The sequence below is a fragment of the Xenopus laevis genome, chromosome 1L (genome assembly GCF_017654675.1).
Source record: "Xenopus laevis strain J_2021 chromosome 1L, Xenopus_laevis_v10.1, whole genome shotgun sequence".
Taxonomy (NCBI): domain Eukaryota; kingdom Metazoa; phylum Chordata; class Amphibia; order Anura; family Pipidae; genus Xenopus; species Xenopus laevis.
The window spans coordinates 231,873,316-231,897,836 of record NC_054371.1 but is presented as its reverse complement, the minus strand read 5'-3'; the positions used below and the strand labels follow the sequence as shown (position 1 = coordinate 231,897,836).

At 40.8% G+C, this 24,521-nt stretch overlaps 2 protein-coding genes across 2 annotated transcripts; one reads left to right on the top strand and one right to left on the bottom strand.

Annotated features, from left to right (window-relative positions):
* Positions 1-1,475: 1,475 nt before the first annotated feature.
* LOC121396151 lies at positions 1,476-11,351 on the top strand. The gene is made up of 5 exons (XM_041570720.1): positions 1,476-2,046; positions 2,605-2,659; positions 4,442-4,566; positions 8,289-8,344; positions 10,845-11,351. The coding sequence occupies exons 1-5, from the start codon at positions 1,653-1,655 to the stop codon at positions 10,935-10,937; spliced, it is 723 nt and encodes a 240-aa protein (XP_041426654.1). The 5' UTR covers positions 1,476-1,652; the 3' UTR covers positions 10,938-11,351.
* Positions 11,352-16,317: 4,966 nt separating this feature from the next.
* On the bottom strand, positions 16,318-21,327 carry LOC108719103 (E3 ubiquitin/ISG15 ligase TRIM25). The gene has a single exon (XM_018267734.2). It carries the CDS (start codon positions 18,963-18,965, stop codon positions 17,385-17,387), a length of 1,581 nt encoding a protein of 526 aa, XP_018123223.1. The 5' UTR covers positions 18,966-21,327; the 3' UTR covers positions 16,318-17,384.
* Positions 21,328-24,521: the final 3,194 nt, after the last annotated feature.

Sequence of the window (24,521 nt, the reverse complement as noted above, 5' to 3'; positions counted from 1 at the left end):
CTCTCTACTCTGACTCTGTGGTACTCTCATCCTGCTCTGCTCTTTGGTACACTCATTCTTTCTCTATTTTTATTCTGTTGTACCCTCATCTTTCCATAGTCTTACTCTATGGTACCCTCACACCTTTTTATTCTTACACCATCACCTTTCTCTACTTTTACTCTGTCACTTTTTTGCACTCTCACCACTTGCTACTCTTAAGCTGGCCATAGACGCAAAGATCTGATCGTATGAATCGAGGATTCGTACGATTTTGGAACCGTGTGTGGAGAGTCCCGACATTTTTCGTCCGGCGGAGATCGGTCGTTTGGTCGATGGGACAGGTTAGAAAATTTCTGTCGGCTGCCGATAATATCACTATATCACATAGATGTCGTACGATTACTGTCAGGGGCAGAACATTGCTGATCTGTTCTTTAACTAATCTAACTGGTAAGACTTTGATCTGTGGCGGTTAGTGGCGGGACGGGAGATGGGAAAGTCCGATCGTACGATGATTCGTACGATCGGATCTTTGCATCTATGGCCAGCTTTACTCTTTGCTATCCCTGACATCTCTACTTCTACTACATGGTGATATCACCTTTGCCTCCTGCTGTACTAAGCTCCATTTTTACAATCTGCTACTCACACACTTCTTTTCTTTTACTCTGTAGTATCCTCACTCTTTTCCATTCTTACTTTCTGCTAAATTCCAACTCCTCTACCCTCCTCTACTCTTGTTATGTGGTTCCCTCAGCCCTTTTCATTCTTACCTTCTGACCCTATCACTCTTCATCACTACACAATACTATCAGTACTCTACTACCACCCTTTTTACCATCTTTTACTTCATCATTTGTCTACTCTTATCATCTGCTATACTTACCCTTTCACAAATGCCACCCATACTTCACCTAACCTTTTCTTTTTACTAATTCATATGGAAACATTAAATGGTTCTGTTCCATGTTGGGTTATTCCTTAGGTGTTTGCAGAATGGAAGCTCTATGGTCAGATGTACTGGAGTTTCCAGAAATATTTAAGGAGCTGAGATTGGGTGAATCCATGAATGTTTCCTGCAGGGAACAGTATGAGATAAAGGCATTAGTACTAAAGTGCAAAGAGGAGGCTGGGAATGTACATTTTTTCCCACAAGACATACTGACCAGTTGTAAAAGTAGTGTTACATAAACACAATATGAATATAAAAATGTATCAGTTTCCAGTCATCTCCTTCAATCCACCCTTCTCTCAGCAATGCTTCATTATTCACTACATATTCAGCATGAAACGTTGTCTAATGGACACATCAGGATGATGGACAGATACAAGTTTTGGTCCAGACACAATGCCATTTTGACCAGAAACCTTATAAATAAGGCTATAAATATAAAGAGCCTGACATAAAGTTTATTGCCCCAGAGCAGCCAGACCATGCGACATATACCAAGTGGACAAGTTATACCCCAACTGCTTCTATTTCTTGTGTCTGTATGAAGATCATGTACAGTCATGTCCCACTGCTGCTGCCATACATAATGACCACTGGATATATATAAGTGCCACATAAATAGAGAAATACGTGCAGAGCTGCAAAATAACCACAAAACCCAACTGCAACATTCTTATTTCTTAATCCTGGGTATAAAGTGTAATCCCACTAACAATTGATGGTTCTGGTTGGGCAGCAAACTAGGGGTGACCAATTGCCTATAAGTGAGACATTCATTCATTTACTGTTACAGCTTTTCCTTATTCCAAGTGTTCAGATCAGGCAGCCCTGCTACTATCAATCCACTTATATTTACTTTTGTTTGGATCAGGATAGTTTGTCTATTTTCTCAGACACTAACATTAAATTTCTTTTCTCAGAGAAATGCAGAAAGATGGAAATCCTTTCTCCAAATATAACTCTGTTTCCTGATCAGGAATATTATGGCCCCGGAGAAGAGGTCACAATTGGGTGCCCAGGAGGTTATGAGCCCAACGTGAGATTGATACAGTGTGTGAAGGAGACCAATAGAAACAGATGGAACGTGGGACACGTGTTCTGCTCACAAACCAGTAAGAAATATTCATTGTGTAGCAGCCAGTGCTTATATTGTGTAACTGTGAGGGCTTAATGTCCATCTACTGCATTTATGGTGAGTATTATAGTTACCATCCATATCTTGCTGAGGTTGGACACACAAGTGGACAACAATTCAATACACAAGTGTGGTGACTGGTAATGTGGATTTAGTGAGACTGGTGTAAACTGGTATAGACCTGTGTGTCTGGGATGGGCTGCCCAGGCCTTAATGCGCTTAAAATCAAGGGTCTATTATAAATCTGCTCTGTAATGGTACATGGGACTGGTCCCAATTAAAGAAATTCAATAGCCCAGTGTTCCATTAGCATAATAGTCTGATCCATTGATTGGGACCCAGCAGCCTGAGAGCGTATCATATACACACACTAACCATCAGCTAACTAAGGGCAGGACTTTTGTATGAAGTTGTAGTAAAGGGCAGACCTGGCCCAGAGATACAGAAAGTAGAATTTTTGCCATTAAAACCTTTCCATGGTGGGGTCCAAATCAGGGAATATTGGTCCGAATGCTCTTTTTTGTCTTCCACTTAGACTTTACCATGGGCCCCTCATATGGGATGAACCAGACCGAGATCCAACCATGGGAGTGAGTATAAAACTTTCCCAGGACCTCTGCTCTTTTCTCTTCTGTTATACGGCTCCTTCATTCCAATTAAAGTTTCTCTTCTATATTTCAACAAAGATTCCCAGAAGATCTTATCTTGCCTTTTCTTTCATGCAGTGTTCCTTGGAGTTTTTGTCTAGCGACTCCTTGCTAGATCTTTGCACCTACAAACTTAGAGATCTTCTTCCAAACTCAGTGGGGGTGATGCACATAGAGTACGCCATGATTTGGGGAATCTCTGGGTTTGTCATTAATGTCTCTTAAAGCTTAAAATGTTTCTTGCCATATTTTGGCCAAGCTTTGGCATATTGTGTGCCTTAAACCATGAATATGTTGTGATACTCAATGGTTCCCAAAATGTGGAAAAGCTACTTAGCAGCCTTTACAGAGGGACAAGCCTGATGCCAATATATGTTAAAATGTTTACTTTTAATCTCTATGCAGGACTAGGAAATAGGGGATAGTGGAAACCCCCATTAGACTTCCTAGTTAAGCTATGCACAGATTTTATTTTAACAGATAAAAACATCTATTTACTCCAAATAAAGCAGCATGACAAGGATTTATTTCTTTAGTTTATCCAGTTAAACTCTCTGTTGCAATTTCCAATTAGGAGCTCTATAGAACTGGCTGGTATCCACCCAAACATGGCAGCTCTTTTCTTTATTCATAGGAATGACAGTTGCTTATATGGGCTCCACTGGATCCCTAGGCCTGTTATTGTCAGGGATAGGTAGGGAGCAGTAAAGAGGAAGAGGAAACGTAAGGCCTTCAGGCAGGAGTTGTTTATGTACACAGGACACATGAAGGAATCACAGGATCAGGTGATGAGGGAGTAGAGTTAGAATAAGGCTGAGAAAAGATGGAGAGGGCAGAGAGAACTAGATTGGAATGGAGCCGGTGGAAGACTGGAGCAGAACAGTGAGGGTGAAGTGGCAGAATCAGGAACAGGACAGGATGGAGCAGATGAAGAACAGGTCTGGATGGGGTGTGAGCAGGAGGACTGGAACAGGTCAGGACTGGGCAGGAACCAGGAACAGAACGAGGACAGGACTAGATGCAGGAACCAGAAGATCAGGAAAGAGGAAAGGAACTAGACAAGACAAGGCACAGACAGAGGCCAGAGTAGGGAGTGAGAGTCAGGGACAGTTAGGCCAATTCTCAGACACTGCATTTGAGGAGGGGTGGGCTTACACAGTGCAGAGCAGTTCTGATTGGCTGACCCCAACCCACCAATAAGTATGCTGGGGTAAGATAGTTAAATCAGGGAGCCAGGTGAAAATGAAATGAGAGCTTGTTGGTTGCTGTCCTGTCACAGTGGTTAGGGGAGAGCAGCCAGGAACCAGGACATCCCAGGATCGAACCCCAGCAGAGCCTGACAGTTATGAAGAGCTGATACGTTGCAGTTTCCTCCATAATAAGTTGTGCTCACCACTAAAGCAGTGATGGTGCGACCACAAAATTACAGACAGATGCAGGATATCCTCTGCAGTATCATCATATGGTGCAGACATGTATCAGAGCTAAATAAATACTGGGGAATTAATTAAAAGTCCAGCGCAAGAGATCCCCGAGCTAATGAGAGTGAATTTATATGTTGTACAAGGGAAAGACACAAACGGGGTACAGTCGTTATAATTTAGACATCGAAAAGAAATACTTAAATGCTAGAGGTTTCAGTACACATTTGGGATGAGGTCCCTGTCCCAAAGAGCTTACTATCTATTCATGATCAAGCAGTTTCTAATAAAATTATTTCTCCAGTTTATTTGTGGGACCCACGTTTGGACTTGTGATCCCCATTTCCCTGAAGCTCCTGGGACTGCTGAGTGTTCTCCTCTGGAAAGGGATTTCTACTCTGAGCAAAAAATATTGGGATTCCAGGCAAGGTAATTATACACATAAGTGTCTGTTTCTAAAGAAGAAGCCGGATTATTGGTCAGATACACTGAATTCTGCTACAAATAAGCACTCGGGGGGTTAATTGTCAAATAGGCTGGAAGCAGCACCTTATGAAAAAGTGTGATGTTGGGCAGCACCAACCATCAAACACAGAGTATGCTGTGCAAGGCCAAATAATAACTATATACAAAAAAGAGAGAAAATGAAAGAACTGGCCCGCACAGTTGCACCTTCCCATATATAGCCTCCGAATTAATTAGAAGTATTAAAATTAAAATACTTCTAATTAATTTGGAGGTTATATATGGGAAGGTGCAACTGTGAGGGCCAGTTCTTTCATTTTCTCTCTTTTTTGTATAAAGCAGCACCTTATGGCCTGATATTTACTTGTATCTCATACAATCAGCCATTGGAGAAGATTTATTATTCCTACCGGGAATCCTGATTCAGATCATTCCACCTATTAACACTTTGCAGTCTGGAAGATATGGGACTTTTTAAAATGTTCCAGTTGCTCAGAATTGATAGAGTTAAACTGTAACATTTGTGTCTGGCACATTCGACGTTTCGGACGGGATTTTCGAAGCAGTTGAACACGTTCTGCCAAACTGGTCCATAATCTGTTTTGATAAACTGGTTTTATTTGTTGATCCAAATTAAATGATAGAAAGCAGCTCAATGCGACAGGTTTGTACCCGGCATTATTAATTATTGATGTGACCTGTCATGCTGGGGCAGTAGTGTCTGGCATTGAATGGGTTAACCTGGGCACCTTGTCTCCATTCTCCCAGAGATGGCAGTAGGGAGAGGTAAATAAGGGGTGCATTTGCTTTGCTACAGGACTAGTCGGAGGCAGAACCAACACTGGAGTAATGTTTAAAGGAGAGGGTCTGGGGGACAGCAAATAGCACAATGGGGTCCTTCATTGATCACCTAATAATTCCTGGACTACACAAAAATAGATCCATTTGCCTTACCTTGGAGCTCTCAGCTAATCCAAGATAATATAAATTATTATTAATGAGAAAGCCCAGCACCATGGCCACTCCCACCTTATGCATACATAATAAGAAAGGGAGGAGCCCGACACCATGGCCACTCCCACCTTATGCATATGTAATGAGAAAGGGAGGAGCCCAGCAACATGGTCACTCCCACCTTATGCATATGTAATGAGAAAGGGAGGAGCCCAGCAACATGGTCACTCCCACCTTATGCATATGTAATGAGAAAGGGAGGAGCCCCGCACAACGGCCACTCCCACATTATGCATATGTAATGAGAAAGGGAGGAGCCCAGCAGCATGGCCACTCCCACCTTATGCATATGTAATGAGAAAGGTAGGAGCCCAGCACCATGACCACTCCCACCATATGCATACATAATGAGAAAGGGAGGAGCCCAGCAACATGGGCACGCTCACCTTATGCATATGTAATGAGAAAGGGAGGGGCCGAGCACCATGGCCACTCCCACATTATGCATATGTAACGAGAAAGGGAGGAGCCAGCACCATGACCACTCCCACCGTATGCATATGTAATGAGAAAGGGAGGAGCCTGGCACCATGGTCACACCCACCTTATGCATAAGTGATTAGAAGGTGGTTAATAATTATACATTTGAGTCTTTAATCCCAGTTTTCACTTTGCCTCAGGGGGACACAAAAAGATTTCAATACAGTAACATCACCTCTGTTTATGTTCCTGATCACTCACCTTCTCCTCTGCCTGTTACCCCCTCGTCTCCCCCTGCTGGTCACTTGCCTTCCCCCTATTGTACCCCAGGCACCTCTGTTATTCACCCCTAGTTCCAGCCCCTATTTTATCTATTGTTTGTACCTGTGTGTCCCTGTGTGATTCATTGTGTGTCTTTAATTCTCTCGACTAATCCACAGCCTGAGACAGAGTATTTCTGTTGTGTTGTCTGAATGGACTTTAACACTTTAATTACTAATTCATTTGGTTAGGATTACAGGCAATGTAAGAGTTAACTGGCACAGCCAAGGTCCTTCTAGTAAAGTGATCCCCAACCTGTGGCTTAAGAGCAGCTCGTTGCCCCCCACACCCCCAAATTGCTCCCAGTGGCCCCACAGCAGACGCTTGTGTTTGAATTCCTGGCTTGGAGGCAAGTTGGGTTGAAAGGATTAATTAGATCAAGTACAAGCGACTGTTTTATTATTACACAGAAAAAGGGAATCAGTTTTAAAAATGTGAATTATTTTATCAATATGGAGTCTATGGGAGACTTCCTGTAATTCAGAGCTTTCTGGATAATGGGTTTCTAGATAATGGATCCCATTATGAACTGTCTCTTTAAAAATTCGACCATTCACCATCTAAAACCTACTGAATTGCTGTTTTAGCCTATGGGGGACCTCCTAGAAGCTATTTGGAGTCAATTGGTGGACTTTGAAAAATCAAAGTTTTTTTTGGAAAAACTTCAAATCTAGTTCGATCAAATGCCTATTCGGCCATAAAAAACTTTGATTTAATTTTTTTGGTCTTTTTGAACTTTTTTCGAACGTTTTTCAAATTCGACTTAATTTCTTTGGTCTTTTTGAACTTTTTTCGAACGTTTTTCAAATTCGACCTTGATAAATCTGCGACCTAAATTTCCTTTTTTCACAAATCATATGTTTGTCAAATCAAAATTTGTGGGGTTTTTTATTTCTCAAAAACGTGATTTATTAAGTGTAGAAACCATGAAAATACAAATACAAAACTTCTCCAAGTAAAATCAGTCGAGGTACCGAATCAATGGGAGCGGTGCTGGTCTTATTGGATCTTTTTTTCCATTTAGAGGTTTTCAGATAGTTTTTTCTCTGGTATTTGCCAAAAAACTCAGGTGCTAGAGACATTCATATTTTTTTGATGTTTTGGCACTTTTTTTCAGTTGGAAATATTTAATATTTTAATTTCATGGTATTCATGGTTTTAGAGAAGTAGAGTTTAGTTGTGGTTTCAAATGCTCTAATAACACTAAAATTCAACTTTTAATAAATGGACCTGCAAGTGCATCGCCCCTTATATCTGCACCCAACATCATGTGCGTCCAAGGTGGTGCCTCCACAGAACTAATCCAAGTATAAAGTCCTGGGCAGCCATGTGTTCAGGATACATTTTGTGTTAGCCCAGGCCTGAGCAGGCAGGCAGAGCTCCAGTGGAACCTAGACAGGTCACGTCTAGAAAGGCTAGGCTACTCACCTTAAGAGGTCACTTTAGGAGTGACAGATAGACAGGCTATTTAGCTGAGCAGCTTGAGGCTCCTCCAATGATTGTGAGTGGGACTAAGGTCCTGGGTACTCATTGCCCAGAAGAAGGGACAGATCTAGGGATATAGAGATTCCCCTCAGGTTCCACTTAGGGGAAAGGCTGAAAGCTGGGTGTACCTCCTCGCTGCTGTACATGTTCTCTTCCCTTCTCTTCCATGTGGGGACTGATACTGACCAATGAATAAATGCCTATCCGCTGTTGCTGTATGATCCTGTTTGCTCTGTGTGTACACTCCATTATGGATGTTCCTGTCAATAAATATGTTCTCTGGTTAAGTTATAAGAACCACTGCACCCAACATCATGTGCGTCTGAGGTGGGGCCTCCACAGAACTAATCCAAGTTCTTCCAAGACTTGACTTGCTGAACCGCAAGACTCATGACCCCAAATATATGTGAGAGGAAAAATAACTTATACGTTTAAGTGTTTTTCAGCCACAGCAGATCTCCATGTGACATCAGGACATGAAGAACACACCGTGTATCACCAGGTAGACATGTTGTTTTCATTGTGAATCAGTTTTAATACAACTTTGAATCTTCTCACATTAGTCCCAGTCACTGATCAGATTCTCCTCAGTCAGTTCAGACTTGAAGCTTTTTTATTCCATTCAGTTACATCATGAGTTGGGTCAAACGTAAAGGCACGGTTATATCATAAAATAAAATGAAATGTTTCACTTAAACTAAATAATCAATAATGTACATGGTCTTTCTTTTAAAGGTGCTTGGAAAATTGAGTGTCTGAGCAGGGGTAAAACTTAAAAACACTGGGCCCCAACACAAAAATAATCTTCAATGAGGCCCAGAGTGAACAACCCACAGCTCACTTGCCCCCTGCCCATCACCGCTAGCTTTTTGACAAACTTTAAGGATGAGAGGGGCTGGGACAGGAGAAGATAATAAAGCAGACCCCACAGTCTGGGCCCCCCCAACCGTTATATCATGGCCTTAAGTCTCCAGCAACACCAGAGTAGCGGTTCTCCTTATAGACAGGATTATACAGCTGTAACCAAGGAGCACTGACATAACTGTAAGGTGAGAGGTATCTGTCCCAGGGACCCATTATTTTTTTTAGGAGCCAATCATGTTTGTCTAATTGGTAATTCATAAACTTTCAATGCAACAGTCTGGGTACAATTATCTACAGTCTATTGTAGACTGTAATTTCCATTTCAGCATCAGGATGATTTTCTATTCTAACATGGAATTTATTTCTAATTTGTAATGATAAAAATGGCCCATATACTATTCTAGAGAATATAAATATATGGTGACATAACTGCTTAGTAACTTCTAATATCCTTATCATTTACAGTAGGGGGTACATTATCCCTTATAATACATGAGTGATACTCAGAGTTCCCTGTATAACTCAGCCTGCAGCCTTGTGTCTTTATATGGTCAGAGAACAACCCCTCAGTGACTTCTAATATCCTTATCATTTACAGTAGGGGGTACATTATCCCTTATAATACATGAGTGATACTCAGAGCTCCCTGTATAACTCAGCCTGCAGCCTTGTGTCTTTATATGGTCACAACCCCTCAGTGACTTCTAATATCCTTATCATTTACAGTAGGGGGTACATTATCCCTTATAATACATGAGTGATACTCAGAGTTCCCTGTATAACTCAGCCTGCAGCCTTGTGTCTTTATATGGTCACAGAACAACCCCTCAGTGACTTCTAATATCCTTATCATTTACAGTAGGGGGTACATTATCCCTTATAATACATGAGTGATACTCAGAGTTCCCTGTATAACTCAGTCTGCAGCCTTGTGCCTTTATATGGTCACAGAACAACCCCTCAGTGACTTCTAATATCCTTATCATTTACAGTAGGGGGTACATTATCCCTTATAATACATGAGTGATACTCAGAGCTCCCTGTATAACTCAGCCTGCAGCCTTGTGTCTTTATATGGTCACAACCCCTCAGTGACTTCTAATATCCTTATCATTTACAGTAGGGGGTACATTAACCCTTATAATACATGAGTGATACTCAGAGTTCCCTGTATAACTCAGCCTGCAGCCTTGTGCCTTTATATGGTCACAGAACAACCCCTCAGTGACTTCTAATATCCTTATCATTTACAGTAGGGGGTACATTATCCGTTATAATACATGAGTGATACTCAGAGTTCCCTGTATAACTCAGCCTGCAGCCTTGTGCCTTTATATGGTCACAGAACAGCCCCTCAGTGACTTCTTATATCCTTATCATTTACAGTAGGGGGTACATTATCCCTTATAATACATGTGTGATACTCAGAGTTCCCTGTATAACTCAGCCTGCAGCCTTGTGCCTTTATATGGTCACAGAACAACCCCTCAGTGACTTCTAATATCCTTATCATTTACAGTAGGGGGTACATTATCCCTGATAATACATGAGTGATACTCAGAGTTCCCTGTATAACTCAGCCTGCAGCCTTGTGCCTTTATATGGTCACAGAACAACCCCTCAGTGACTTCTAATATCCTTATCATTTACAGTAGGGGGTACATTATCCCTTATAATACATGAGTGATACTCAGAGTTCCCTGTATAACTCAGCCTGCAGCCTTGTGCCTTTATATGGTCACAGAATAACCACTCAGGGACTTCTAATATCCTTATCATTTACAGTAGGGGGTACATTATCCCTTATAATACATGAGTGATACTCAGAGTTCCCTGTATAACTCAGCCTGCAGCCTTGTGCCTTTATATGGTCACAGAACAACCCCTCAGTGACTTCTAATATCCTTATCATTTACAGTAGGGGGTACATTATCCCTTATAATACATGAGTGATACTCAGAGTTCCCTGTATAACTCAGCCTGTAGCCTTGTAGCTTTATATGGTCACAGAACAACCCCTTAGTGACTTCTAATATCCTTATAATTTACAGTAGGGGGTACATTATCCCTTATAATACATGAGTGATACTCAGATTTCATCAGTGATTTCTAATATACATTTGTGTTACTTTATCCAGGACAATACATTGGACAATAAGAAAATATTTTCAAAGAAAGAGGAAAAGGAACAGTTGTATGCAAATCTGGATCATTATACCTGTGTGAAGTAAATAGCAGGGGAGGAGCTGAGACTTCATGGCTATTTGGCTGTTTGTGGTATTATCCGACACTATGTTTATTACCCATAGATAAAAGGAAAATTTAATATACAACAACAACAAAAAAAATCTTTGTTTAATTCTTTATTTATTATTGTCAACCTGAACATAAATTCTCCCATATAAATGTAGGGGACTTGTAAAATAATCCCCCACTATTATTCAGCAGGCAGTCCCCTACTGTTATAGACACCTAACTGGGTCCTAAAATACAGTCATGGGGGGGGGGGGACCTGTTTCTTTATCCTGCTTAAAACTATGCCCCCTGCATTTCAACCAGTGCCCAGTAGATGTGCTAAAGTATAAAGTCCTGGGCAGCCATGTGCTCAGAATCCATTTTGTGTTAGCCCAGGCCTGAGCAGGCAGGCAGGGTATCCAGTGGAACCTAGACAGGTCAGGTCTAGAAAGGATAGGCTACTCACCTTAAGAGGTCACTCTAGGAGTGACAGATAGACAGGCTATTTAGCTGAGCAGCTTGAGGCTCCTCCAAGGATTGTGAGTGGGACCAAGATCCTGGGTACTAATTGCCCAGAAGAAGGGACAGATCTAGGGATATAGAGATTCCCCTCAGGTTCCACTTAGGGAAAAGGCTGAAAGCTGGGTGTACCTCCTCGCTGCTGTACATGTTCTCTTCCATGTGGGGACTGATACTGACCAATGAATAAATGCCTATCCACTGTTGCTGTATGATCCTGTTTGCTGTGTGTGTACACTCCATTGCAGATGTTCCTGTCAATAAATATGTTCTCTGGTTAAGTTATAAGAACCACTGTTGCCCAATTATTGTACCTTGCACCAAGTTACAGTTAAACTACACCCTGCCTCCACACCATTTGTGAGGGCTTACCCCTGAATAATTAAGGTCTCATCCGGAGCACAGTATTAGGTATGAAGCTCATAGTAGAGAATGGTGCACTCAATTTACTATATCGCTACATAAACAATAAAACTCATTCCAAAGAACAGATTTCCATGGGGTGATGGACATTGGGTGCAAATGTATGGGGTGCAGTGCAACTCAATTTTGAACAAAAGACAGGAATGACTGAGCGGTGCAAGCACTATAGAACTATATGGGAAGTATTAGGAGAACATGTTGGTGCAAGTTCCTTTACTGAATGTGCTTAAATTAAATGCATAGCCGGGGGGTGCAGAACTGACTTGTGGATGTAAATGAGGCCTGTTCTGTGGGGGCAATGCCATAAGTTGGCTCATAGATGTTTTTCCAGGGTCAGACTGGGATACAAAGGGCCCACCAGTGATCCTGAAATAAGGGCCCATCAATCATTAGTGTCCCTTTAAAACAATTTCTTTTTATTTCCATGATTGTTCATTGACAACCTAAAAGACCATTTCACTGAGGCCTGTGGGAAATAATTTATACAGAAATTTGAAACCAAGAAGCACAGCCACTTCCACAAACTCACATTGAGGACTAATGTAATGGGGCAGCGCTGGTTTGTACTTGCCTCCATTTGCTAATAGAAGCTTTGTGAGAGAACAATGCAGAGGACAGACGGACTGACAGGTTGTGTGTTTAAAGCAGCCCAAATCCTCTCTATCCCTGTTGTTATGGTGGCTGCCTGTCCAAATGTTACCTGGAAAGCCTGGTATGTGAAAGGGCTGTCCAGGTGAAACCCTCCTGTCTGAACTTCCAAATTAGGAAATCGGGACAGCGCATTAAAAATAATGACCTGGCGATCAGCCAACTGCTGATTGCCATGTCATTAATTCCATCCCCAATATCACCAATCCTGCCTTCACCCCACTTCCAAGGTTAACCCTTACTTTACCACATACAGTGCAAATCCTCCCTGTGTCACTCCCCCTGCCCCTCTGTATTCTCCTTATTTGTGGCAGTTCATTTGGCTTCTTCTCTTTTCCCTTAGCACCCCAGTCTTAAAATTAACTCTTTCCTAATGTAGGGATACAGAGGGTTATTTCCCCTCTGTTCCTCAGTACAAGTACCACATGGTGGGAAATCCCCTGCCTGCCCAGCTACAGGTTGAACTTAGAGTGAAGGGAGGGGTAGGAGCCATTGTCCCTGTGCAGTGTGTCTGCAAGTGATTACACTTTACATTAGAGGACATTATAGACAAATAGCAGGGGACCTTTTTACCCATAAAGAGAATAACCGTACCAGAGGCCATCCCTTTAGAGAAAGAACTTTCATTTGAAGCAATGTAGGGGGTTCTGTTCTTCACAGTCAGGACAGTGAGGTTGGGGAATGCACTGCCGGGTGATGTTGTGATGCTGATTCAGTTAATGCCTTTAAGAATGGCTTGGATGATTTTTTGGACAGACATAATATCAAAGGCTATTGTGATACTAAACTCTATAGTTAGTATAGGTATGGGTATATAGAATTTATGTAAAAGTAGGGAAGTGTCAGGAGTGCCCAACGGCGCTCCACTCCTCTTCAGCCCTGCTTCCAAAATGGCAGCACCCATGACCCAAGTGGTCCGGTGCCGGCGCAAAATTAAAATACTTAAGGACTTCCAGGTCATGGGTTCGATGACTGATTGTAGGATTTCCTGTTTTGATTCCTGAGTGCTTTAATAATTTGTGTTTATTGATTCCTGAACTTCCTGAGCCTTCTTTGGCTTGGCACACCCTTGATGCTAGAAATTAACTATTTCTGTTGTTTGGTAAACATACAACTTAAGTGTGCAATGATGAGCCTCTCACACACTCTACTCTGTGGTTGGTTAGCCCTCCATCTGCCAACATACCCCTCAATCAGGGGTTCCAGATCCTCATCAATATCTGGTTTGAGGCCATGCTGCACTGCAACATGACAAACACAATTCTGAGGTGCAAAACCTTCTAGGGGCAATAAAGCACAGCACCCCAGCGAGATGCTTCATAAGTGCAATTTCATCACCAACTTGGTAGGAGTCAGCCCCTCCCTTACTTAATAGTTTATTGATTAACACACATCCAACCTCTAAGTCAATCAGCTGCCATTAATTACAATCCCTGCCCAAATCACTTAATTGAAGTAAACTACAAGTCTCAAGATGCATAGTGCATTTATTGTTACAAGATTGCAGCTAGTCAATTCCACAATACCTGCATATCCCATATAAGTTACCCATAAGCCAGGTATTTGCCATTGGGTGAAGGGGTGATTGGGAGCTGAGCGAGGGAGAATAGTAGCATCCTGGACACTTCCAGGAAAGACAGATCTCAGACATATGATATGCATATGTGAATTACACAACACCGTCACATTGTTGTAATGGGAGCACTTACAATGATGGTAGCTGAATGTTATGACAGATTTGGTCTTAGAGGGTGATTCACTGTAATACTTAAATCCATTTATTCAACCCCTAAAGCGAAAATTGTTGTAGCTGGAGAACTCTCAGAAACTTTTGATTCCTTTAGGGGACCCGACAAGGTTGCCCTTTGTCCCCACTTGTGTTTAATATCTTCATGGCACCATTAATTTTTAGATTCTTCAGATCTGTTTCAAGGTGTGGTAGTAAGTGTTAAACATATCAAATCATTAGCTGATGCTGATGACCTCCTTCTAGTGGTTAGTAATCCTTACCTAAATCTTAAAAGTATTTTTGTTTTTTTTTGATTATTATATATAATTTTCAGGATACATTATTAATCCAAACAAAACAGATACATTAAATATTTGCAATTAAATTTCAAAGCAATTGCTCCAAGATCTTCGAATTAAATCACCTTCTCGTAAACTGAAATACATAGGCATATTAATCCCTTCTGACCTCCAAATTATATTCTTTGAATTTTACTCCTTTAATTCAGTTAATAAACACTCTTTGCAAAAGATGAATTAATAGTCCACTGAATTTAATAGAGAGTGGCATTATTTAAAATGTTAATTTTCCAAAAGTGGCATATCCCATCCTTAATCTTCCACTATTGCTGAAACATCTAGATGTGCAAAAGATGGAACAAATTTTAAATAATTTTATTAGGCATAATAAAAAAAACAAAAATGTCTATAATAAAATTGAGAATCCTAAAGATATAGGTGGGCTCAATTTTCTGAATTTCAGGAAATGTAATCTGGTAGCAAATACAAGGTATATCATAGAATGGTTATCTGGGAAAGAAAAATTTACTAATCTTAATTTGGAATTATTTTTAAATTTAAAGGAATATATTGTTTCCTCCCTCCATAAAAACTAGTCTGATCAACATGTGGATATTAAAAGTAATCAGATTTATAGAGATACCATCATAACATGGAAGATTTTATGTAAACAGAAATATAATTTAAATTATAACATATCATCCTTTCTCTCTCCATTATTCTTAAAAGGTTTTCCTGAAGAGCAAAGAATTCAGTATTCATGTAAGTGGAGGAAATTTGGTATATCTCAAATTAGGAGCATTTTCTCATGGAAAATAATAAAGGAAAAGTATAATTGTTCAGAGAGGAAAAAACTAAGGTATTCACAAGTTAAACATGGATTTCAACTAATAGGTAACAAAACTAAGTTACAATTAAAAATCACCACTTTTTATGAATCAATTTTACATTTAATAGAAGTTCCCAAATTGAATAGTATTCCACAGATATCATAATTTGTGCTTAATGAATTGTCTAAGGATGTCTAAAGATGCTGATCCATTGTCTAAAACTGGAGAAAATGTTTTTTCTTGGGAGTTGACATAACTTCTAAAAGCCTTCTAAAGTCCTTTCAAAATTTTGGACAGTATGTTAATTCTGAGTGTTGGAGAGACCAACAGTTTAGGTTCATTCACCTTGGCTATGGGTTATTTTTTCAGAATTCTCCTGATTCCTCAAAGATATAATTTTGTCCAAAATGCTAAAAATATAATGTTGACTTTTTTCATTATATTTGGTCATGTCCAATGATAAAACAATTATGGGAGAAAATTGAACGATTCATCAAAGATTCAATTAATATAAATATTGAATTGGGTCCAGAATATGCACTTTTAGACATGAAAATCTCACCTCAGCCACTAGGAAGTCTATATTTTTATTTTGAATAACAGAGAAAGCCCCCACATTGAAAGATGTACTCTCATATTTGCATAGTTTATGTATTCAAGAAGTTATTAGATTTAGAATTGCAGATTTTTATTTAAGAAATAAATAAAAGGGAGATGGTCAATCTATGTAGAAAATTTAGATGACAACAAAAATGAATTTTTACATAAACTTATGGGGAAGATTGATTAAAAATTCAGGAATAGAATCTAGTTCTTATTCCATCCACGTAATTGTTTAAATTGTATTTACTAATTAACTCTATCTGGATTTCAAAATTCATATATTCGAGCAACAATAAATAATAAATAATTGAGAAACAGGTCAGAATAGTTAACAATATTTGTTTATTGTTCCTGTAAAAGTCTGAATTTTATTTATTTGGAATATGAGACTGCACTTGTATTAACATGCTGTAAAACAGTCAACTTGTTTTATTATAAAATTCCAATAAAAAGAATGTGAAAAGAAAACAATGATGGTAGCGCTCCTGTTGATGGCGAGGTGGTGTGTGAACAAATGATGAAGGCAATCAATGAGTCCTAGTTAATTAGGGAATTGTCCAATTTGGAAAAAGTCCTGCTTCAATGTTATCCACTCTGCCTGGGTTTAGGGTAAGAAAATGAGCCTGGGCAACACTATATTTTAAAGTAAAATAGCATCAGGTATAGGTTTGTATTGGTAATCCAATGTTTCCCAGCATTGCATGGAGCCTTTAACCATTTACTGAACCCTAAGGATAGATAGGCTAAATAGAATGTTCGAATTATAAAAATTTGAATATTTGAATTTTCGAAGTGGGACTTGGAACTCAGCAGGTCAAAGTTGGGGGGAAAATTATTTTGTCAAAACATTCAAGTGAATATTGTTAAATTTTGAATCCTTTGATATCAAATGCGAATAGTCAAATTGGAATAGAAGAATCGGATAGTCAAATTGAAAAAATTAGATTTTTGAATTTTTCAAACTTGATTATCGAATTTTTCAACTCCTTCTGTCAAATTAACTATAATACATTTGAAAATATCTGCCCCTTATTGTCTGCCACATATAATGCTGTTTTAGCCCCTCTCCCTGGATAGCTCATAGCTCCAATCATGCTAATACCTCTTCAACATCTCCGTGATCTCTCTGACCCCATATTGGTTTTACTAAACAGATAATGCTAATTGGAGTAAGATTCCAGAGTATATAACCACAATTATTTGTGTACAGGACATTCTGAATTGAGAAAGCCAGTTGGATGACTAGTGAAACGGCTTCAAGGAAAAAGAAAATTTGGCAAGTCCAGTTGATTTGACTTATTATCTCTATGCATATTAAATATTTCTAGCCATTTTCATTTTTATGGTTTAGCCTTCCTTCCTTCCAAGGGCAGCTCTGCAATGGTTAGTGCCTTAATTTATAATTCTTACCCAGGTACCATCATCCCACCCTACCCAGAATGCAGCATGAAGGGGCTCAGTGAATGTGGCAGTGAAGGTGTGTAAGTGTCTGATTGGCTCACTCAGCTCATAAAAGGACAGACGTCCAGCCTCATAGTCCAACCTGATCCTAATTCTCCTGCAGGAAGGGATGTTGGGTAAACCTATGTCTCTCTTGTCATGTTTTACTGAATAGTTATTGTCACATCTACACAAACACCAGGACTTGTTATTATTCCCAATCCTGGTGTGATCCCCTCTCCTCTCTTTATTGGGATAGGCCACCCCTACCCTCCAGTCCCCTGATTCACTGACCTCCACTTCCCAATAATGTCGCCCTGAAGGGAAACTCCTGGTGCTTAAAGCCTGAAGCTCATCCTGAAATCTCTCTGGGGTTTGTGGGTGACACTGGTCTGTGAGTGAGTAGGAAGCAGATTTCCTGTCCCCTGAAACAGATAAATCATTCCCAGCCGTGTTTATATCCAGTAACAGGTCTGTAGCCTCCTGCCCATAGATCCCTCCCTTTACCCCAGTCACAATGGCAGCTAAGCCTGTGAGTAATGTCTCTGAGATCAGATCCACATCCAGATCCCCTACAGCAGGGACCTTTATATCATGTCTCTCTCTGCCCCCCTCATTATCTGCAGCTCCATGTGATTCCCGTTCCTGTAGGACAGTGAGTGGATCTGCCATGTTGCACAGCTCCTCAATGTGACGGATCTTCCTGGACAGCTCGTCCTTCTTTATTTCCAGCTGCTCCATCAGATCAGAGAGTGTGAGTGAGAGCTTCTCTTTCTGGCTGGAGATGTCACTCAGGAGTCGCTTCTCTAGGGCTTCCAGCTGTTCCCTGATGTCTCTAAACAGGGCAATGACTCTCTCTGTCTCACCGGCTGCTTTTTCTGCCACTTCTCTCCTGCGCTCCTGCAGTCTCTGGGCTCCTCTCTCAGTCTCCTCTCTCTCTGGCCTCAGTTTCTCCACAACTTTCCTCACTTTCTCTTTCTTCTTCTCAGAGGCCTCACTCAGCAGCTCCACCCTGTGGCCCCTGTGCTCTCCGGCCAGACAGCAGGACACACAGACACAGACAGACTCCTCACAGCAGAAATACTCCAGAACCTTGTGATGTACAGAACTTTTTCTCCCCATAAAGGAGTCGGTGGGTTGGGTCAGTACATGTTCTGCTGACTTGCTGTGCCCCCTCAGGTGGGTATCACACAGAGAAGCCTCACACAGGAGACAGGATTTAGCAGCAGGTACAGGAGAGAGGACACAGTAGGTGCAGAAGATCCCAGTCTCCCCCGGCTCTGTCTCAGTCAGACTCGGACGGAATCTCTCTGCTATGTTACCCAGAGTTCTGTTCCTGTGCAGGGCAGGGCGCTTCTGAAAGTTCTTCATGCATTCAGGACAGGAATAATTTCCTGATATTTTCTGGGTACCCAGCACCATCCCAATACAGCCCCGGCAGAAGTTATGGCCACACGGCAGGGATACAGGATCAGTATAAATGCTCAGGCAGATGGAGCAGCTCAGCTCGTCTTTCAGATCAGCAGTCGCCATCACTGAAATCAGGAACAAGAAATTAAACTAAACTGAAAGTTCTTCTCTCTCTATAACCAGTGAGGAGTTTAATCTCTCCCTCTCACACAGGGTGGGGCAAGATTTTTGACTTTGAGTATACCTTTATGTTAACCATTTGTGTTACTAATGATTCACAATAAACAAATGTGGCATTATAACATTCTGTATTTCCCAGCAGGCACAGAATATACAAAACACAGTAACATCAACATACAGTAAATACTAAAAACATGAGAATGGTAACGTGGGCTGCTGGGCCTGCACCACTTTGCATGTATCCCAGCCAGCAAGTACCATATGTGATAGTGTATTGTGGTAGCAAATGTAGTGAGCTGCTGTAACCCCAAAATCTTCTCTTGCAACGTGGCCCTGCAGAGGTATCTGACTGTCACATACACACAATAACTAGAGAGTCAAAGTGCCAGCTCTGCCCAGTCCCAGGCCCATCAGCATGGGCATATAAAAAGGACAGTGTTATTATTATTATTAATAATTATATGTAGGGGATCAGATGCACCATCCCGTGACATCATTGAGCCCATTTAGAGGCAGAGGAGTGATCGAGTATCTGGAAGCCTCAGAAGACATTTGGGAAAAAGAGGAGGATCCAAGAAGAGCCAATACATGGTTGGCAGAGAGCTCATTTAAGAGCTGGCCCAGATTTTCAGTGAGACCACAAAGGCCAGGGCGTAGGGCAGCATCATTTATGGGGTGACATACTGCCCATCCACATGGGCCTTGATTCCACTTAGCGCTCTGCTACAGATATGATACATGTGCACATGATCCTGTAGACGGGATGGGGTGTCAGAGGACAGTGGTCTCCAGGAACCCTCGAGGGTAAATTTGTCCCTATAAAGGAGCACCTGCTGCAGCATTCAGTCAGAGAGTCATAGGGAGACAGGGGGGCATCAGAGAGGGTGGCAGTGTGTTTGGAAGGAGAGACCAAGGAAAGCTTGGAGAAGACTGAATTGTGCTCTGCTTTGAATTAGCATTGAGCACAATGAAACCGTACAGATAGAGCAGACACTCAAAGATCAATCATCCAGCCAGACATATAAAAATGATTGTAGTTTATTAGGTGCACAATGACACCACCCTGTGCAGCTCCTATGGGGGCTATGATAAGGTGTCTGTAAGCCTATAGTAAAGTGAGTGGCACCCAGGGACATTTCTGCCATTAGACAAAGTGAGAACCTTACCTGGTGCCATTTCTCTACAAGTTACAAGTGGTGGCAAAAAGCAGCTCCTGGTCACTTTATTTAATACACTGGAAATTTGGCTTTTCTAGTTTAGAGAATGCAACTGTGCTCTCCACCCTATCAATGCCCCCCCAGACTACAGCTGGCTATGTTTAGGTAAATGTGGGTGGGGTAGCATTGCAAATAACGCCTCAGGCAGATTTAACACAAGAGTCTCCCTTGGTGGCACCGTTGCTCTACTATGAGCTATACCCCTATAATGTGCTCCAGATGAGACCTTAATTCCCAGGGGTTGAGCCCTCGCAACGGTGTGGAGACGGGGTGTTGTGCAACTGTGAGTGCCATGCACTATAATTGGGCACCAGTGGTTCTTGAACAATAACAGAACTGATTAATTAGATCATATCCACATGGGAGAACAGCCCTGACTGGGCCACAATGCTCTAGGGATCGAATCCCTTAAATCACTCCTCAGTAGAGCCAAAGCTACTCAATATAGGTAGCCCTAAACTTAGCTGACTCTCTTAGAGAAACTATTACAGGATCTAGCTATTCCTTACTAGTCTTGACTAAGTATGACTTTACGGGAGGCTCAAATCCACTTAGGAGAGGTGAAAGCAAGAATCATCTGCAGAATCCCCCACTTGGCTCAGGCATTATATATTTTAGCACATCACCACCAGGCTTGGGTCATACTGTGGCCCAGGAACTGGGGAATTACTCCCTTCCTTTGGGCATAATCTGTGGGAAGGATGCAAAGTAACTGGGGTGTATTTACCAGTCCCCTACAATTGTAAATGCAATTTAGACTTGTTAACACCATAGCATAAATTTATACTTACCGTAAACAACCCTAATTATAGGGGATACAATAGCAATGGATGACAGTTTTCCCCTCTTTCCTATCATTGTTATAAAGCTAAGAGTGATACTGAAATTAAACAGCTGATCTTCATACAAAACCAGTGGTTGGTTTTCTTCCTGTTTCTCTGGCTTTATATTTTTGCAATCTTTTTTGCCCTTCCATCTGAGAGAGGGAATAGAACCCCAACTTTAGGCATACCCACTGTTTAGTATCCTTTTCGGAGAAAAAAAGTAATGGTCAAACATCCAAATGAATACTATTGAATTGTTTCTTTATTGAACTTATTCCAACCAAAAAAAACCTCGAATGTCAGGGAGGCAAATAACATCTTCAAATTGGTCACTGGACCTCTCCCATTGACTTATACATGAACTTGACAGGTTTAAGGTGGCGAATAGTCGAATTCGAATTATTTCCAGGGTATAGGTTTGATAAATCTCGAAATACAAATTCAACACAGTGCTACGCAATATGTTGGCGCTATATAAATAAATGTTAATAATAATAATAGTAATAATAAAATTTGAATCGCGTTTGGATAATTCACAATTGCATAAATTTGTCTTTCCTACATATTACGTATATATATATATATATATATATATATATATATATATATATATATATATATATATATATATAATATCAAAACAGGGGGTTTGTGGGAGCACTCTAAAGGCTTTAAAGTATATATATAAGTATAATAAATGCTATTGCATATGTACCCAAAACAGGGGTTATTTTGTTACAAAGTTATGATCATAAAATTGATAAGCCACCATACCACGTCAAGGTTTTATTTTTATGTGCATTCTAGCATTACCTGTAATCAATGTCCATTGAACACTGTTTTTTCACATTTACTGTTTCACACTTAATTAATTCTTTAATTTGGAAGGTTTCCCCAGTTTTTTGGCTTTTAAAGGACTTAGTTTTCATGCTGTATCTGCACATCTTACAGAGACTGCATGGAAAAAACCTTGGTATTTGTCCTCTTTTTTCCTCATGTTTTTTGGATGTTCAGAGGTGTCTGAGGAAGAAGGTAATGTCCTACAATGGTCATACGTAGAACCAAGACAAAACAGCCTCCCCAAAACCATACTGTTAAGGTAGAAGAATTTTGCATGTGTTGGTTTCCCAACCTAATTGAAAGGTGGTAACAGTGTGTCCCTATGCTGCCTCCCTTGTGTATTACCAACTCCTGCCCTTGTTCATTCCTTCCACCCACCGACAGAAGGAGAAGTAGGGCATGAGGAACAAGCCTAAGCAGAGCCTCAACTCCCCACTAGGGATGTAGCGAACTGTTCGCCGGCGAACTAGTTTGCGCGAACTTCGACTGTTCGCGTCCGCCGCAAGTTCGCGAATGTCGCGCGACGTTCGCCAATAGGCGTTCGCGTCAAAATCGTTCGACCATTCGATCGCTAAAATCGAACGATTTTCGTTCGAATCGAACGATCGAAGCCATTGGATTGAATGAAATCATTCGATCGAATGGCTTCGATCGTTCGATTCGAACGAAAATCGTTCGATCGAACGATTAAAATCCTTCGATCGTTCGAATCGAACGATTTTCGGATGTTCGAAGTTCGCGAACTGTTCGCATTTTTTGCCGGTGTTCGCGAACGGCGTTCGCGAACACATACTCGGCGGTTCGCTACATCCCTACTCCCCACACACTTTGTCAAGGAAGCAAAATGTGTATGTGTTGGTTTCCCAGAACAACACAAAGTATGTATGGTAACAGTATGTTGCCTCTTGTGTGTTGCCAATTACTTTTTGCTGTATTATAAATATATTAATCATTTTAACCGAATTGTTGTTTCAGAACCAGCTTGGGCTTGCCAGGCTAATGTTGAGGGCATGGAGGCTAAACTGTACAGAACATTTCCCTACATTCCTCTGTGTAACGTTTAACTGGAAATGAACACATGATGCCCCAGGGCATTTATATAAAATGTATGTTACTGTGGGCACAAAGAATGCCATTGTTTGTTATGCAGGTCTGTATTAGTTTGAGCATGTTGAGAACTTACTGTAATGATGGAATGAATAGTTTTATATACCAAGGTGTGTTCCTATTAACTCCACAGAATTTACAGTAAAGGCCTAGGGCAGCAGTATTTTAGGGGGACGGCAGGCAGCCCAACCACACCCGCATTGGTTCAGAAGCACTGGGGATTCACAGGAAATACAATCGTTTTTAAAATTTCCTCAGCACCAATCCCCAGTACTTAGGGTTGCCACTGTTTCTGGAAAAAAATACCGGCCAGTAGGCAACCCTACCAGTACTCTGAAGCCAATGCTGAAAATGTGTGAATGTGCACAAAGGAAGGGTCGGGGGTGGGGAAGATAAATGGCAGAGGGCCTAGGGGCTCCTGCTTTGTAAATCGGGCCCTGAGTAAGAGTAGAATTGTGTAAAAACATAGAGCAATATCTCACTATTGTATATCTAATACAGATATTATGTTCACAGGTTCTTTTCTGCAAGCAAAGCAGGCTGGTGTGTCCTGAAGGAGAAGAAGGAGAAGCTTGTTCAGAGTTTTGTACAAAACTGTATTGTATTTTTACTGCACCTCAAACAAAAAAAGCAGTGACAGGGAGCAAAGACGTTTTTGAAATACAGATATATATATAGTGAATAAAGTACCACTTCTTGTAAAATATAAGGATATTATAAGTTACCGAGGAGTTTCACGACCATATGAGCACACTTTATTACATATGAGTCATGTGACCAAAACGACATCACTAAGCTACGATTATAACTGATGAGTCATGACATCACTAATCTCTGATTATAGGGATATAATTAACAAGATATTCCTGGCTCTTGTGTATTACACACACTTACACACAGAGGGAGCCAGTGACTGTGATTGTGTTTATGATCAAGACTCTTGCAAAGAAAGTGAGGGAAGAGTCTGAGCACCTTCCAAACGAGGTGAGACAAACTTGCTTCATTTTTGCTGGTAGTCCACAAGGGGCCCAGACTAGTAAGGGGACCTCTTCATATATATAAAATTGCTATAGAAAAGGATATTGCAGCAAGCAGTAAAAAAAATCCAAAATTATTTTTTAAATATGTTAATAGTAAAAAAATGAAGCAGGAAGGGGTGGGACCCTTACTATCAGAGGGGGGTCAGCTGGTTGATGAAAACAAAATAAAAGCGCAGATTCTGAACTCGTATTTTTCATCTGTCTACACAAATGAGGAACCAGTAAGTGAAGGTTTCCTTCTTAATAGTCCCAATTCTAGTAATACAACTAATGATGCATGGTTCAAGGATAAGATACTGGACTTCATAGCAAATCATAATACTATGAGTATGTGCCAGCAGGGTTTTATGTGTAATAGATCTTGCCAGACTAACTTAATTTCTTTTTATGAGAAGGTAAGTAGAGACCTTGATTCTGGGATGGCAGTGGATGTGATTTACTTAGACTTTGCTAAAGCACTTGATACAGTGC